General features: G+C 45.9%; 1 protein-coding gene across 1 annotated transcript in view; it reads left to right on the top strand.

Annotated features, from left to right (window-relative positions):
- Window positions 1–16,025, top strand: part of LOC125759458 (uncharacterized) — a 37,418-nt gene extending 21,393 nt beyond the window's left edge. Inside the window, exons 2-6 of the mRNA XM_049418269.1 lie at window positions 2,950–3,114; window positions 5,746–5,910; window positions 12,747–12,893; window positions 15,283–15,423; window positions 15,889–16,025. Coding sequence (XP_049274226.1) covers window positions 2,950–3,114; window positions 5,746–5,910; window positions 12,747–12,893; window positions 15,283–15,423; window positions 15,889–16,025 — 755 coding nt within the window. The remainder of the gene's footprint in view (window positions 1–2,949; window positions 3,115–5,745; window positions 5,911–12,746; window positions 12,894–15,282; window positions 15,424–15,888) is intronic.
- Window positions 16,026–18,423: the final 2,398 nt, after the last annotated feature.

Raw genomic sequence — 18,423 nt, 5'->3', positions numbered from 1 at the left:
CGATGGAATAGTCGGCTGCAGTGTCGACGAGAGTGGTGACGCCGTGGCCGTCAATAGTACGTCGAGGTCGATAGTCCGTCTGCTTGCGTTCCGGTCAGGTCGCGGCGTCGGATCACGGATACGTTGGCTTGCTCTGCTGTTTCCACGTTGCATCGCCAGGTATTCCTAGGTCCTCGATGTCTCGACGTCAGGGCTCCGTTCGGCTTGCATCATGTTCTTTGAATTTCGTCGCGGTGCCGTCTTCCGTGGTGGCGGATCTTCGATGATCCGTCGTACAGCAACCGGACCTCCATCGGTCGCTGTCCTTAGTTTTCCAGATACGGGCTAGGTGACCGGCTCCGGGCTGGGCCAGTGTGCTGGCGGCGCTGCGGTGAGACATAGCGGCCTGGCGACGGCGAATGGGAAGGTTGTCGGGGCGTCCACTGCATTCCTGCAAGGTAGTCGGCAATGTCACGTGGTTTTTTATCTCGCTGAGGACGCAGCGCGTCAATCGCGAACACACGCAGTCCCATCTGTCGGTACTGGTAGCAGCGGTAGGTAGGCTAGCTTCTCCGCAATAGTGGAGGAATGGGCGGTGGTCGGGGACGCGTCAGACGACGGTCTTCCTCGGGGTATATCGCTGGCCGGCTGGTGGGCGGTATGACGTCGGTGGTGGAGGCGGTGGTACCTCGCCGGGGAACTGCTAGGGTGGCGCGTGGTGTTGACCTGGGCGAGGAGGGGGCGCGTTGCGTCGGGCTGCAGCAGCATAGCTCATTACTTGCAGCTGCGGCTGCGCTGATTTTGGGGGTGCCCAGCCACTGCTGAATTTCCTCTCGGACGATATCTGCGATCGGGGCAACTTGAGGCTGGCACGACGGGAACATCCGACGAAGTTCACAGCGCACTGCGGCCGTTATGGTCTCGCGCAGATCGTCGGAGCCGATGGCTTGAGCTGCTGCGCTGTCTTGGATCAAGCGGTGGTTGTACTGGCGGCTTCGCATTTCTCGCGTCTTCTCGATGGTCGCTGCTTCTGAGACGAAGTCCTGGATGTTGCTTGGTGGGTTCCGCATCAGTCCCGCGAAGATCTCGTGCTTGACTCCTCGCATAAGGAAGCGAACTTTCTTCTGCTCGGGTATGGCAGGTTCAGCGTGGCGAAACAGCGCGACTGCCTTGCGCAAAATACACGTGCAATGGGCGTGTAACAGAAAACATACAAAGAAAGGGGCGTGTGTGGCAATATGGCCCCATTTTAACGCAATAGCGTTAAAGAGCTCGCTTCGTAGAAATTCTGGTATCGGCGTCAGGGTCAGCGTCAGTGTCGTTGGTTGTGAGCTAAAAATCAGCGTAGTCCGTGACCGAACAATAAAAAAAAGATGCAAATAAAATAAATAATGAAAATCTTCAGTTCGAGTGAGAATTGAACTGAGGCCTCTGTGTGGCAAACAGCTGTTCTACCAAACAGCCACGCCATTGCTTTAAACTGCTTCCGAAAAAACACAATATGAATGTCATGTAGTGGGAGGAGTCTCCTTAGCGTGAAATATTGCGTGGCTGAAGCGTGCATTGCGCCAGGCGTCAAACATGTGAATTGCACGACGAGTGGGTGTTTTAAGGCCCACCCATTATAAAGCACTCAGACATATTTAGACATTATCAGCTGCAAAAGCATCAAAAAAGTGAGCCAAACAAAGTGAGCACAGACTTGCGAATTGCCTTACAGACGCGTTGGGGTCGTTCGCTGACTCGGCAACGGTAGAATTTGGCGTAGTGGGCACTGCGCAACTGTACTTGCAGGAAGCATTCTAGGATAGCTTGAAACGTACAGTGCTACGCGCACAGAAGTTCGTTTTCTTGCGGCACAGTTGAGGCATGCGCCGACAACCAAAGCTAGGCTAGCAATTGATAAGGAGATGCGAACAGGCTCCAATTACGCTATCGCATTCTACTTTTGAAGGCGAAGCTCAAGCCTCGTTGAAGTTTGATTTTTGGAAACTGCTTTTGATCTTGGACGGTGTATGTAGCACCTATATATTGTTCACCTTATTTATCGGTATTGATATGCATTGGAACTAGCAATAGGTCTTTGTCGATGTATTTTAAGCCACTCTGTGCTGCTTGCTCATGGTATTCTCTTCATGTTAGTATGCAAGAACTTCGGCACATAATTTTGGGTGATATCAGGGTGAATCATGCGCGCGAGAAAAATAACATATCCATTTAGAATGTAGCCAGGATTTGGGGAAAATATGGCGGTTAATAGTGCAGTGTAATAAGTATTTGTTTCCAAGGGACATGCCAGCGAATAATACCCTCCAAATAATTATCGAAAGGTATGAAAAAAACATTACCAGTGCTTTATTGGCTGTACCTGAATTTAAGCGTGCCGCCTTATAATGGATACACAATGATGGTAGTCGATTAATGTTACACTCCTAATTATTATTATAGAATCGATTGTTTAGCCATCGCATGTATGAATTCGGAGGATGTTTAAGACAAGGCGAAGACCTTGTTGTTTACATGGAGCCCATACAGAACTTTAGCAATGTGTTATTGTTGATTCACAGCATCAGGTATTCATAGGACAAAGGTTGCGCCGCATTTTAATATTGTACTCTTCTCTGGGAATGCGAACACACTGTAAGTATAAAAGTCTACGTCAATCTATATCAAAAGACACAATAAACGGACCACACCAACATACCAGCGATGTAGGCAGTGTGAATGTATGGTTTATACCGTGTCCGTTGTTTTGTTCTTAATTTTGCTTAAATAAGCTACGCAGCAACTCGAAAATGGAAACATAGTTCTAGAGTGATTCAACAAAACTCTAATATCGCAGGCTTTCTCTTTCTGTGCATAGGGAAGGTCATTATAATACGCATCACAGAACTCAGATCTGTGGTTTATAACTACAGAATTTATCTTTGTTCTCTATACGTTTCGTCTCACCGGCACACTTTCTTTCAGATTCTTTCATATCAGATTATAGATGCACTGTACCTCCAAGAAATGCATCACAGAAATGCCAGCCCCGGGGATGGTACTTTAATCAATATACAAGACTCTGTGTACCAAGTTGTGGTAGAGGTGCTTTTACAACCCAATTTGAATGCATGGGAGCATGCAGAAGTGGTGAGCCCTTTTTTGCATTCGCCTTTTTTTTTCATTTAGAGGCCTCAGGCTGCTTTAGCGGCTCTTTTATGAAACTTATTTGCTGTTCATAACTACCTAGATAAGCCGTCGCTTTGAGCACTACAAGAGGGTTAATTAGGAATTCCACCAGAGCAGGCTCATTTTACCCGTTTAGGTCAGAAAATTAGGCGAAATGCTGGACACTTTTCTATGGTATGCTGGCACTTCGCACAAGGGTTATTTGGGGAGTTTGTTGGTTTTAGATTATCTGCGTACATATAGAAGCACTACATCAAATCCAAGAACTCGATAAGTCGATAGACTAGAAACATGAGGAAAAGCGAAGCGAGGGCGAAGGGTGGTAAAATTAAGAAATTGTTCATGGCGAGTTCACTCCAGTGTTGTATATAGCCTGCCTTTCTGGTGAAGTCCTTATTTTTATCAAACAATTCCTAGTATGGGCCTCCAGAATCTCGTAAATGTTTGAGTACTTGTGCTTTTGTAAGAGCTCGTTGTGTAAAGCTCAGCTAAATCAAAAAAACGGTGTCATCTAACTTCGGCGAATGACGCCACTGAAACGACGAAAGCGAGCACAGCTTGCACTTCCCCGTTCTTCTGTTTGTTCAAATTTCACTACGTTCTTCTTAATGACGATATCGATCCACTGTGGTAACTTCATGTGTATTTCAATGAAAAATGTCAACTTTGCAGTGGCGTTCATAAAGCAACCTGATTTGTGGAGCAAAAAAACGTACATGCACCAATGGCTATTGATTCCGGCTACAATATTGCTCATGCCTCTCTGTCTGTAGAAACGTTGCGTTCCTACACCATTCTTCGTGTACTCTGAAGGTACTGCAAGCAACGAAGGTATATCAAGCGAACCATTTCTTGGATCGGGTAGATATGTGGCTTACATTGCTCATGCCTCTCTGTCTGTAGAAACGTTGCGTTCCTACACCATTCTTCGTGTACTCTGAAGGTACTGCAAGCAAAGAAGGTATATCAAGCGAACCATTTCTTGGATCGGGTGGATATGTGGCTTACATTAGTCTGCCCGACATCAGCGCTAGGAAAAACACATCATTTCATAACTTAAAAAAAAGAAGGAAGGTACATGACTGAAAAGGTACAAATGGCTCGAAAGCTTTTAAGAGAGAGAGAGAGAAGGAATGTAGAAAAGGCTGGGAGGTTAACTAGACAATGCGTCCAGTTTGCTACCCTTTTAAAATGAACATCTATCTAATGTAGTTTGTTAAATATGACATTTTTCGTTAAAGTATCTTTGAAATTTCATTCCCCTTCTTGCTGAAGGACTCTTGTGGCACTCTCTTGAAAAATTGTTGAAGAAATTGCGTTGTCCCCCGAAGAAAACAAAAACAGTGTTAAATGATCTATTACAATTAGTTATGAAAATTCAGTTTCGTGATGTTCTGTATTGTTTAAAACTGTTTGCTGCAACAATCCCACTGCATTGGCCATGTACGGGCCTAGGTGTTTAGAACTAGCCGCGTACTGATGTTTAGCACTAGCTGCGCTTGAATTAACTGGCACATGATTATTATCCTGTAATAAAACAAAACTTTTATTAGTTAGCGAGTGCCTAGAGATACCTTGGCAGCAACCGAGCTGAAAGGCATTGTGTAGCACTCATTACTTTGCTAATGCCACTAAGGGTTTCATTTTGGAAGAACATGCTGCTTCTTTGATATTGCAAGGAAGAAGTCAAAGCGATTGTGGAAAGGTATTTTAGTAGCACTTTCGTTGCCATCAGCGCCCACGACGCACATAGCCATGAACCTAGAATCCTGTTTGCAGGAAGTGGTCCCGAGGCCAAAAAATCAACACATCTCTGTGACTGCGTGTACATTGGATGTGCTCCCCAAGTGTGCTTGTCATTCTGTCCGCCTCTCCCTTTCCCCTGTATGTCTTTTCGCCCCTTTATTCCTTTTCCCTGTGCAGGGTAGCAAACCGGGCGCGCGTTCGGTTAACATCCCTGCATTTCCTTGCTGATGTTTTTCTCTCTCTTTGTATTGGTGAAAGTGCATTCATTTCACAGAGACACCTCGGAACACCATAAACACGACCACGCTCTAAAACTATTTCATAAGAAATTCAAAATTTTGATATTTTCTCATCTGCAATAAGGTAATAAAGCTTGTAATACAAAGATTTTTCACTCGCCTCAATTCTGCACAAGAATGGGCGCCAGAATTAGTCGTCGATGGTCCTTGATTTTCATTTTTCTATTGCAGTTCACACAATTCCTACATGGTTTCAATTACTCTATGTATTAATGGTACATATTTTATAAACCTAGTTTTTGTCTTGCACATAATTGAGTTTCTAGTTACGCCGTACAGGAGTGATTAAGTTTCAACAGTTGTCATTCTTAATTGTCTATTTGTTGGTGTAACATGTTGTCAGGAGCAACTATAATACATAGTCTTATGTTTCTATGCGTATTTTTGTTCCCTATGATCACTTTCAAAATATGGTTTGGTCGCCTGGTATACTCTCAATCGGGAGAGATATTTCTGTAAGTGAGTTAATAAACGGAACACAGCCATCAACTATTCACATGAGCCTGTGTGTCGAAACCTTATTTAATAAACATTTTTCGCTGTGCAGTTGAAGCATGCGGATTCCCATTGGAGAGTTCCCTGTGCCTGCTCAACGTGTTTGCTGTGTATGTATACGATCCCATCGCAAAAAGTTGCTTCATGTCGTACGACTGTTCTTTGTTCGGAAATAAGTTCCCTACCGCCAGAGAATGTCAACGAACCTGCGAAGGAGGTGAGTGAAGACGTGTTTAAGGTGTCGCACACTAAATCTATAAGTACATTTCTACGGTCTTTACCCCATCAAGCAATATTTTATACCAGGATCGTAGAAAATGTCTGACCTATTCAGTTTCTCAAATACCAGAGGCCCGTGTGCCGTGCGATGACAGTGCGCGTTAAAGAACACCAGATAGTCAAAATTTCCGGAGCCCTCCACTACACCGTGCATCATAGTCATTTCGTGGTTTTGACGCGTAAAAACAGATAAAAATAATAATTATTATATTTATAAAATAATGTAATAATAATAATAATAATAATAATAATAATAATAATAATAATAATAAACAATATTATTACTATTATTAAATTTCTGGAATTTATATCCTACATAAATTTGCTGTTGATCAGTGAAGGTTCGTATTTTATTTACTACTATTAAATCATGAGTGTGCGAATACAGGAAAAATTCTATGAGGAAGGCTCAGCATCTTATTTTTTCTTTGTAGTGCTCGCCATCTCCCACTTTTGTTAAAAAAATCCCGGCCATTAACGTAAGAGTGCGGTGGTGCTGTGTGCTGAGAAAACCAACAACCTAAATGCCACATCTGAGACATCGCCAAGAACTTTATTTTGCCGCGCTGCCTCCCTCTTCGCCTATCATATTAGAACTACCATCTAGTAGCTGATCGTAGCTCCGACAAACAGTCACCCACTTACCCCAGCATATTGAATGAAGATGCCGAATAATACCTCACCCATTACAAGCGGGTATGCCATTGCAACTGACGAATGATGGCGCTCAAGCATCGAATGTGGTCTTCTACGTTACTGGTACCGCACGCGTAAGAGATGACAACCATTACGCAGAACTGACGACAAGGGGGCACTTTGTTATTCAGGTAAAAATGCTTGGCTAACTGCGCAGCGAAACCGCTGTGCTCTTACTGTGCTGTGAAAAGCGCTTGCTGCCTTAACCATGTTTAGATGGACAACACCATGCGTATTGCACATACTCGCCTAAAGGGTAAGGACTAAATATGCTAAAATGGCCTTCTTGCGTTTCGTGTCCTTTCTATGCCTACTCGTGTTTTTGTATTACATTAAGCCTACGGGTCCATGACCACAAAAACGAAATGAAACTACTGTGTTATTGAGTTGTACGCGATGTTCAAAGTATTAAGTCGGTATCTGCGATTTTAATATCCGGCTGCCTGCTATCTTCTTTCGAAGGAAAAACATAGCATAGCAAAACATAGAAGCTTGCACACAAGAGCGCTGCCGAGCAAGTGAATGCACTGCTTTTCCTGCGGCTTGATGAAGCTTTTGCAATGAATAATATGAACCTTTTGCAATCAATAAGAAAGAAAAACATGCGTCAAAGAGCGATTAACACCAGTTCTTGAACATGAGATTCTGTGCTTGTGGTGATTGTTGACGCTGTTTTGACACGAGACAGAGGCAATGATGCGGTCTCCTCATATCATTTTGTTGTTCATGGTTCATGCGTATTTTTCCGGGCCTTTTCATGATATTGTGAGCACAATATTCACAGCACTCGTCCTTCATCTTCTTCACCTGTATATAATCATCATCACTGTCAGCGCCTTCTTCCTTCGTTGAATTGGTCAGGTGGCCCTGCTGAATAAAAGGCATCGAGTCCTCGACATTGCTGCCGTCTTTCAGAGTGGTGGAGGCTGCTTTTGATCCTCGAGTCCTCTACGACGTCGAGTTCACTGGAGCTTCGTTCGGGTCGCCGTTTGCTCAGCATACCCGCTGTCATGGCCGAAGAGACGCTGCCTGGACCGTCCGCCAACCCCGTCCAACCACCTGCCGCCGCATGGACCGTCACCATCCGGCAGCGGGACCCACCCATCTTCTCCGGTCTCCCACGCGACGATGCTGTAGTATGGCTCAAGGATTATGACTAGACAAGTATGTACAACCAATGGGACGCACCTTCTATCAGTCCGAAGTAGCAAAACCGCCGTTTTTTAACCACGAGGGCAGCTTCGCTGACTGGCTTACCTTCGCTCAACAAATTCGGAGGATTTTCGGGACCCCAAGCATACATTCTGAAGTCTCGAAGAGGAAGCTCGACGGACGCGTACAACATCCAGGAGAGACGTACGTTCCGTACATCGAGGACGTCCTTGCCCTTCGACGTCGCGTAGACTCGGCTATGACAGAGGCTGATCGGGTTCGACACATTCTTAATAGAATAGGCTACGTCACGTTCAACACTCTGGCTGTCAAAACCCCAGCACCGTCGAGGATGACATCAGGACTTGCCAACATCTCGATGCACTACACGCTATCCGATTGCAACCCGACACCTGTGACATCCGGCATTCCTCGTATGCGGATTTGCGTACGTTGATTCGCACTCTGATTCGCGAGGAGCTTCAAGCGCACATACTGTCATATCCGCCAGCCCCACAGCGTCGCTCTTTGTCAAACTAGTCTGCGCGACATTATCAAAGAGGAGCTGTCCTCCATGGTTTGCGCTCTCACGTCTGACATTCAGACGCCACCAACTCCGCCCCCGACATATGCGCAAATCGCAGCCATGCAACCTTCCTTGGCTCAGAGCGTGCATCCTGTTCCTGCTCAGACCAACTTAGCAGCATTTGCGCCACGTCCACCTGTCCCATCTACTTCTGCCTTCTACGGCCCCTGGTGCTCGTCTCACCCGATATGTTATTATTGTGGCATTCGAGGCCATATTTCACGATTTTGTCGCAAACGCCAGCAGGACAAACGCCGCGGCTATGACGTCTACGAAAGAGATTCGTCAGTTAATTCGCTCGCCGCTCTCAATGTGCTTCCTTCTTTCCGCAACGAGACGTTTGCGTCTCACCAATGCAGCGACGCTTACTGCCACTCTATTATGCAGCGCCTTCACGGTTCGTCTCGTCCTCCCAACGCCCGCGCCCGTAGCCCAGGTGCAGAAATTCAATATGAAAAACTCAATCCTCTACCGCTTTGTATTCCACCCAGAAGGACAGCGTTGGGTTCCCGTCGCTCCTCGTTTACTCAGAGCGAAGATATTAGAAGCATTTCACGACGACCCCAAGGCTGGTCATCTCGGTTTTCACAAAACGTATCCGCAGTCGTTTCAAATGGCCTGGACTCTCCACCTGCGTAGCACAATATGTTGCTTCATGCTCGCTCTGCCAGGGCCGCAAACGACCCACTTCATCTCCGGCCGGAGTCCTACAACCTCTTCAATGTCCTAACGCTCCATTTAAAGTCACTGGCACCGACCTCTACGGACCACTGCCAATATCAGCGAGTGGCAAGCGATGGATTGTCACTGCAGTCGACCACTTGACAAGGTACGCCGAAACAGCTGCACTCCCTTCAGGATCAGTGGCGGACATCGCCACTTTCTTCCTGGAAGCTATCTGTTACAGCGAAAGCTGTTATGAGATCATTTCACCGGCCGTTTTTGGCGCCGTAGTTGTCCGCCGCCGCCGCCGCCGCCGCCGGTGTCCGTAACCAGTATCGCTCGAAATAAGAAAAAAACGAAATAAGAAAAAAATTCCAGGATGGAATGAGGTTCGAACCTGGGCCCTCTGCGTGGGAGCCCAGTATTCAACCTCTCAGCCATGCCGGTGCTTGAAACTGCTTTGCAAAAAGGTCCTATACAGGCTTCATGTCGGGAAGGAACCACATTAGCATATGCAATATAGCGTGGTAGAAGAGTAAAATATATAATAATATCTGGGGTTTAACGTCCCAAAACCAAGGTATGATTATGAGAGACGCCGTAGTGGAGGACTCCGGAAATTTCGACCACCTGGGGTTCTTTAACGTGCACCTAAATCTAAGTACACGGGCCTCAGACATTTTCGCCTCCACCGAAAATGCAGCCGCCGCGGCCGGGATTCGATCCCGCGACCTTCGGGTCAGCAGCCGAGCGCCATAACCACTAGACCACCGTGGCGGGGCAGAAGAGTAAAATAAGCACCAAGCGTCGCACAACGCGAATTCTGTAACCAGGCGTCACACAATGCGAATTGCGCAACGAGTGAGTTGTTGAATGCTTCCAACCCATTACAAAGGGCTGTACCAGAATTCTTCATCGTCATCGGGCACAGCATCAACAAAGTGCGCATAATGCCTTACATGCGTTTAGCAGGTACCAACGCTCTCCGTAGGATGACGAAAAATGGCACAGTGCCTGCTGCCCTACTTCTCAAAAGTTACTATGATTTATAGCGTAGTGGGTTCCTTGCAGGTGCACTTGTATTGGTTGCCAAGGAAGCCCATAAGCGCATGATCCACTTCCTCGGGGTCTCAGTAAAATTACAATGGTTTATAGCGTTGTGGGTTCCTCGCAAGTACACTTGTATTGGTTGCCAAGAAAGCCCATAAGCGCATGATCCATTTCCTCGGGGTCTCAGTAAAGTTCTTCGCCCCCCCCCCCCGTCTCTCTCCCACGTCAACGTATGTTATACAGCATGACGGGAGTAGGAAATAGCGACCGGGTGACACCCAATGCAAATTACATAACTGGTGGGCCGTTTAAAGATTCCAAACCATTACAAAGGGCTGAGCCATAATTCTTCATCGTCATCAGTCGTGGCGTCAACAAAGTGCACATAATGCCTTACAGACGTGTAGCTGGTGGCTCGCTTCTCCGCAGAATGACGAATAATGGCTTCGTAGGTGCTTCCCAACTTCACAAAAATTGTGATTTATGGCGTAGTGGGTACCTTTCTAGTGTACTTGCATTGTAGCCCCAAGAGAGCTTAACAGGCTCTAGAAACGCCGCTCTTCCAGCTTTCGCTGTAACTGTGCTGCGGGTTCAGCGCAGGCCTGGTGTTTTTTGCGACATGGCGCCCCCCTCGGCCTTTTGAGTGACCGCGGCAAGGCATTTCTCTCGAAAGTAGTAGAAGATGTTCTCCACGCATGTAACACCATCCATAAGACGACTTTCAGCTACCATCCCCAGTCTAATGGCCTCACAGAGCGCTTTCATCGAACTCTGTCGGATATGATCTCCATGTATATCAACGCCGACCACACCAACTGGGATACCATCCTGTCATTCATGACCTTTGTCTAAAATACCGGTACGCAGCGCACCACGGGCTACTCACCCTTCTTCCTTGTCTATGGCCATCAAACGACATCTCCCCTCGACGTCTCCTTTTTTGATGTCCCCGTGAACTCGTCGGCGTCATCGAGTGCGCACTTAATCTCTCTCCTGGCCACTTGTCGCCACCGCGCCGGCCTCAATACCTAGGCAAGTCAACAGGAGTGCAAGACTCGCTACGATGACGTTCATCGCGTAGTTCAGTTCAATCCCGGACACGAAGTATTGCTGTGGACCCCAACGCGAGTTCCTGGCCTATGTGATAAGTTTCAATAACGTTTTATTGGCCCCTACGCTATTGTCGAGCAAACTTCTCCCGTTAACTATCGGGTAGCTCATGTTACTATGACTTCCGATGGTCGTTGCCGTGGCACGGAGGTTGTTCACGAGTCAACCTTACAACTATTTCTACGACGTACAGCAACGCCATAAACAGCGGCCAGGTTGGCCGCTTCCGCACGAGGGAAAAATAAGTGTGAGCACATTATTCACAGGATCCGTCCTTACTCTTCTTCACCTCTATATAATCATGATCACTGTGAGCGTCTTCTTCGTTCTTAGAATTGGTCAGGCGGCCCTGCTGAATAAAAGGCGTCGAGTGCTCGACATTGCTGCCGTCTTTCAATATATTTTCTTGCCGCAATGAACTCTTCTTTTGTAGCCTTAGTTACACTGGCCGAGCCGGTGTAACCTTAGCTACACTGGCCGAGCCGGAGTGGTTTGGCGTGCGCGTACAAGAGCCGTGCTGCGCATGCGCGAGGAGCAGTGATGTCACACAGCTGGCGCAGCGGAGCCGCCACCTCCGCTCACTCCACCGCCGCCGCGCGTGACTCGCCGGTCTGCACATTTCAGAGGAGTGACGTCATAGCTGCGTCAGACGGCGCGCGCGCAGCTGCGCGCCTTCGCTGTGCAGTCGCCGTGCGCCACTGCGCTGGAGCCGCTTAATAGCACCTCTGGCTGGAGTTTGCCAGTGTGGTATAGCCATGGAGAACGAGAGCGCAAATGCTGCTCACCGGCGCAGAAGAGCGGAGAAGCTTAGCTCATCGGATACCGAAGTAGTTGCCTCGCAATTAGTGGTTGAGCGTAGGAACAACGAACGGCACAAGGCTAAACGTAGTGCGTAGACACTGGAGCAAAGGAAGGAACGTCTAGCAAAGCGGCGTCGCCAGGAGGCTGAGCGACGTGCCCGACCGTCTCTGTAGCAGCAACAAGACGCCGTTGATGACGTCAAGGCTCGGCGATCGACTGACTATACGGTGAAACCTAGCGAAAGCGCCAGTGCGACTCAAACCTTCGAGATGCACTTTGTAAACAATCCGTTTGGATATCTGTGCGACGTGTGTGAAAGACTGTGGCACATGAAAGACTTGACGCCGCTAAGTAGTGTCATGCGTGAAACGTTGTCTTTAGCGGCGGCGCCTGAGTGGGTTGAAACCCTGGCGCGGGTTATAGAATGATCAGCTGAAACTTAGCTCACGCTACGTACATCTTTCCATAGCCGAGCTAAGCCACTACAATTTTTACACATAGTGTGTCTGGCGGACGCACTCTAGCGCGCTATTCTCTATTCATTCACTCCGAAGATCTCACGTAAATTATTTTTTTTTCTTTCGTAGGTGAGAGCTCAGCTATAAACCAGTTGACCTGGTCTTACAGCCTACAGAAAAATGTGCCTTTACACGTGGTTTGAACTATTTCTGTTCAATGAGATATTGTTCTCACAGAAAATTTTTGAAATCACACAGGACGATTCGAAGCTCTGACTCAAAAAATAGACTACGATTCCCTTCTGGCTGCCGGTCAACAGAGAGTTATCGGCGCAGCAGGCTCATCTCAGTCGCAAACGCAAATAGGTGGTCCCGGAGGAGTCGGCTTTCCACAATTTCCAACCGGTAAGTGATTCCATCTTTGTTCGTTCAATTATTATTTTGCTTCAGCTGATTGTTTTCTTATCATAAGCGAGTTTGTCGCCTTATGTGTGATCGCATTTTTGTTTTATAACAGGGTTCACGATAAAGAAATTACGTAAACGCATCGATATATGGGTCAAAGACTGGTTTACGCCACATCCTACCTTTGGCAGGATGTGGCATAAAGCAGGTGTTCATATTCGTAGATTATCGACACGCCATTAATTTTCAGATGTCGCTGTCAAGCGGACAAAACATAGACTAATCATAGCGAGATTTGCGTCAATCAGAAGATAGAACATCAGCATTCGGTGATGTACTTGCGCTCATAGGCGTGCTCACGGGGTGGGGGCGGGAGACAGGGGGGTGGCAGCCCTACCTAGTCACCTAATAAGAAAGGGGCGCAAAGTCTGCCCCATACAATGTATTAATAGGGAGGGGGGGCCGCGATGAATCTTCGCCTTCCTGAAGGGGAACTCTGCGCACGACTATGCTTGCCCCGCTTTTGGCTTACAGTGAAGTATGTATTGCAGTTTTTCATGAGAGAATGATTTATCCAAATATTGCTCTCGGAGAAATGTCCAGATAACTTTCCTGTATTCTTTCAATCGTTAGTGACTACTTATATTTAATATATAGAAATAAATACATCAGTGACAAATTCGCTATACTAAAAATGTTTGTGTTATTTCGATTCTCTATATCGTGGATTGTATGTAAAGTTCAAATACTTGCTGTCAAATAAATATTAGCAAAGAAGCATACACATTGCCACCGGTTAAACAGAGCTCCAGAACTAACCACAATCGGGCAATCTAAGCGTACAGCGCTCATATCGATACATTCAGATACTCCTTCTTTCCTAGCGTAATTGAAATGTGGAATGAACTGCCAATGTGTGTTATGCAACAGAATGATTTTTACAAATTCGAACAGACCTTGGGTGACTATCTCTACTAGTGTACCACTTGATCTTCATGTATCCTATATTTGTGTATTTGTGAATGTTCTTATTTTTAACACGAAAGTGATTTATGCCGGGTCCACCAAGGCTCCACTGGCGTATTTTTGTCAAGGATATGCTGTCGCAAAATATATAGATTAACAGATCGCAAAGAAAAAACTAGAAGGAAAAGGTCCGTCACCGGCAGTCGAACTTACGATCCCTCGCTCGGCAGCGCGCGGCACGAAACCACTCGGCCACAGACGGCTCGTTCTTGACCGTACTAACAACCAGCTTTTTAAGTACACCATTTGCCGCTGACGGTACTCAGAGATCAGTGGCACTTCTGCGTGTTTTCGTTATCACTAGCGAGATAACGCGAAGGGCTCGGTGGGCGCGCTTTAAAGCTCATCTCCCCACGCGTTGCGATGAGCGCGCGCCTCTACAGGGCGTGGTAGCTCATGCGCGCGCGCTCATCTCGTGGTTGCGGTAGTTCTTACGTATTGTGCTCTCACCGCAAGTTTGGGTTGAAATTACAAAGAGCACAAAGGCCACTTCCCTCAGTGCAGCGGCCGCTTTTGCGAAACGAGCGTATTGCTCACACACAAAAGAGTTACAACTGTGACAGTTAGTTCGCGCTCATCCTGTGTATGTTCTTTCCGTGCGTCCTTTCTGCTCGAGCAGTGCACTGCAAGTTTCGACCTGCGGCAAGTTCTTCGCGCAAGAACGGCAAGTTCTTGACATGACATTATAATTTGTTGCTATAGCATTCATTCCTTCGCCCTTGTGGCGAAACAACGCACAACAAACGCTCAAGTATGTCCGGGAAGGCAGGTTTACTTTCGTGTTATACCGATTCCCATTACAGAGAGACCAGTCATGTCATTTCTTTGCGTTACCCTCTCTGTAAGGACCCTCGGAAGAGGGTTGATAGTATTGTTGAATAAATAAAATAAAATAAAGGTTATACCGGTAATGTAGGCAATATTTTGTCCGGCATTCCAGCTGTGCTGTGAGCCCGGGATATAAAACAAAGTGACTATGGGCATTATGGTGCCATTTACAACATCACTTAGACGTACTGTTAACCCACCTTCATTACACACACACACAACACACACACACACACACACATACACACACACACACACACACACACACACACATATAGATTGTCAAGGAAGAGACAATGCCCGTAGGCTAGGCCGGCTGTTCTTGTTCTCCACCTCGTCTTTTTATGCTTCGCGCTGGCCGGGCGCCGCTCTGTCTTCCTTACTATATATATATATATATATATATATATATATATATATATATATATATATATATATATATATATATATATATATATATATATATATATATATATATGCTTATGAAAGCTCGACGTAGCTTTCGGTTTTACTCAGTGCAAGCATTATTATGCAGGCCCAGGACAACTGCCGGGAAGCACCCAAGTGTCGGGCGCCAATGGAAGTTGGAACACTTCTCTACAACATCAAACAAGTTCGTCCCAGCAATCATCTACAACTTCGGTGAGAGGAACAACGATTAGCTCAACGGTAAACGGTAAGTCTACTTTTTTTTTATTTCCGTTAGATTCGCATTGAAATACTATGAAAGCTACAAAAACTTGCCTTTCCTTTTTCTTAGAGGCAGTGCGAAAAATTCATAACCGAGCGTTCAGTCTTGAAATGTCCTTGTTGAACAATAGCAACATTTTTTTAATTACCCTCCTTTAGTTGTTTCTTTACTGGATTTCGAAGTTCACATCATTCGGATAACAAGTAAAACTGCAGGCCCCTGCTGAGAATTATTATACCCCAAATTATTTCTAATAAATATTATGACAATTCATGCAATCATCTACGCTACCATGTGGTATTTCGAAGGTGCTTGTTATGCCTTTCGGTTGTAAGTTAAAAGAAGTTGTCCGATGTTATTGTTCCGCACAACATTGTAGTAATGTGTACTTTTGTGGCGCAATAAAACAGGACTAGCTGAGAAGAGAAAGTGCTCTGTATGTGTGCGTAGGACAACAGCAGGGAGGCCATACGTCTACCGGGAGCCAGATATCTAGCACAACCGGAGGTGGCACAAGTCAACTGACTGCGTTGCAGTCCAGCAATGGCGGTGGAGCTGTGGTCATCCAAACAACAAATGGCGAGTGAATTATTTTAAGTGCTGTGCTTGTTACTACATGTGTGATTTGACAAATGCTATCGAGTTAGCAGGTTACTAAAATCGGAAGCCCAGACGTAGACTCAAGCAAGAAAAGAAAAAAAACATCTAGGTGCGGCTTTATTATCGCAAACACCAATAGCGTAGCTGAAGGAAACCCTCAGCAATGAAAGTCCTACAACACTTTACTGTGTCTTGCTCTCTTATTTCCTCCTCACCCTTATACTCGCTTCCATTTCTCGTTTACCTCCTCCTTCCTACTCCTTCATCGTGTGAGCTTCACTTGGTCGATGTCGAGTTCTCCCACTTAACAGCATTCCTACTGGGAAGCCAAATAGCATCACTCGCGGCGTAAAAGTTCAACTTAGAGGAAAATAAACAGCCGGTCTCCGTCTTTGATGGTACTTTACGTCCAACGTTTTCACTGTTATTCTGAGGTTTGCCTTTTGCACATTTCTTCATTACATCTTCCAGGGAAATATATATATAAACCATAAATTACAATTTCCACCTACTATTGACTCGGTGAAGATTGGTCGCTGCACCCAGAAAGTGGTTCAAATCCACCGTTTACTTTTCACTCAGTAACAAAACAAACGTTAAGAACTCGTAATTACCTTTATATACAGCAAAATTTTATGGCGACAACTTCTTTCGCGCAGCCAGCCATTTCTCTTTCAAGAACATTTTTGCGATATGTGTTAGAGATTTGTTTACCAGAAGTTTATGAACCAGAACCGATAAAGTAATGCCATCGAGAACATGCTTAAATAAGTGTATAAATTATATATTAAGAAAGTTGGAGCACATTTGGAGTTTGCAAAAGAGTAATAGACAGATAAACTCACTTTCAATTGCTTTGTTCATTAATCTAACCGTGTACGTAGATTTAGGTGTACGTTAAAGAACCCCAGGTGGTCGAAATTTCCGGAGCCCTTCCCTTCGTCGTCTCTTATAATCATATCGTGGTTTGGGGACGTTAAACCCCAGATATTATTATTGTACTATTTAATGTAAGCGTACATTTATGGATCTCCCATGAAAAAGAACTGACAATGGAGAAAGGGCCTATAGATAAGGAAACCAGACCACAGGCACACCCAATATCAAATGAAGCGGCACACTTCAGCAGGAAAGAAGCTAGACAGTCGAAACACTTACCTGCGCGTGCTCAGGATTGCACAGCACCGCCTGTCTGGCACACGGGCCGGCACAAACAGAAAGCATGGCTTTCGTCATATGACATAATCGGAGACCGGCTTATGCATGTATTTTCCGGTGAAAGTTACGTGCCGAGCCCTTCCTATAAACGCGTTTCTTAATTCCTGGGTCTTCATGAAGCACCACAATCATGAAATTTTCGACATGCACTACTTTTTTGTAATATGAATTCTTGCAAAGTAGATAAATGTTTTATCAATGACGGGCTTTGTCGTGTATAGTGTACATAATTATTTATTGAAGTCGAGGTTCTGACGTAAAACCGTCTTCTCGGGAAGTAACATGACGAAAAGTGAAATAAGAAGAGCGACCACAAAAGACTTAGAAAAAGGCACTCCGGCTTCCCTGAGGGCCGCCTTGTTCACAATGATGCATTTTTACATAATACATATGTATTACTTGTGGGCGCTAAATTATTCAAACAAGAAAATGGCCGACAGATGTAATATCATAAGCAAAGTCAGCTGAAACACCAAATTCGTGCCCATGTAACGATTACGTCTAATGAGCTGATATGAATATGACGTATGAAATTGCCAGATAAGTTTCTGCTTGGGCATTTAGTCTCACGAACACTTTTGCGCTTGCCAAGTTCATATAGCTGCTGTGGTCTGTAAAATTGAACTTCAGCGTCTCATCTCATATTGCTGACGAGTGTACACTCTTCTAGTACCTTATTAATATCACGCAAGTGTAGACCCAAGGTTAAGCTATTGCCTCATTCCGCCGAGAAGTAACGCGATCAGCATTACGGCGATAAACTTGACACAGGTTTCCTTCGAATTGATTGTTGGGCGAGTCGGTATGTCATTACGAAAAACATGGTGATCCCTCTGTCATAGGAATCGGTATAACACGAAAGTGAAACGTGTCTTCACTGACGTAGCTGAGCGTTTGTTGTGCATTCTTTCGCGCCAAGCGCGAATGGATGAATGCTACAGCATCAAATTGTAATGTTACGCGAAGAACGACAAGCCGCTCGAAACTTGCAATGCGCTGCTCAAGCAGAAGCCACCACGCCCTGTCGAGGCGCGCGCTAGTCCGCGTGGGGGACAACTTTTAAAGCGCGCTCTTCGAGCTCTTCGCGCCATCTCGCTAGTGATAACGAAAACACGCTGTACCGCCGATCTCTGAGTACCGCCACCGGCAAATGGTGTACATAAATAG

Source organism: Rhipicephalus sanguineus, chromosome 8, assembly GCF_013339695.2.
Source record: "Rhipicephalus sanguineus isolate Rsan-2018 chromosome 8, BIME_Rsan_1.4, whole genome shotgun sequence".
NCBI lineage: Eukaryota > Metazoa > Arthropoda > Arachnida > Ixodida > Ixodidae > Rhipicephalus > Rhipicephalus sanguineus.
The sequence above is the reverse complement of the archived record's forward strand: the minus strand, read 5'-3'. Positions and strand labels throughout refer to the sequence as shown.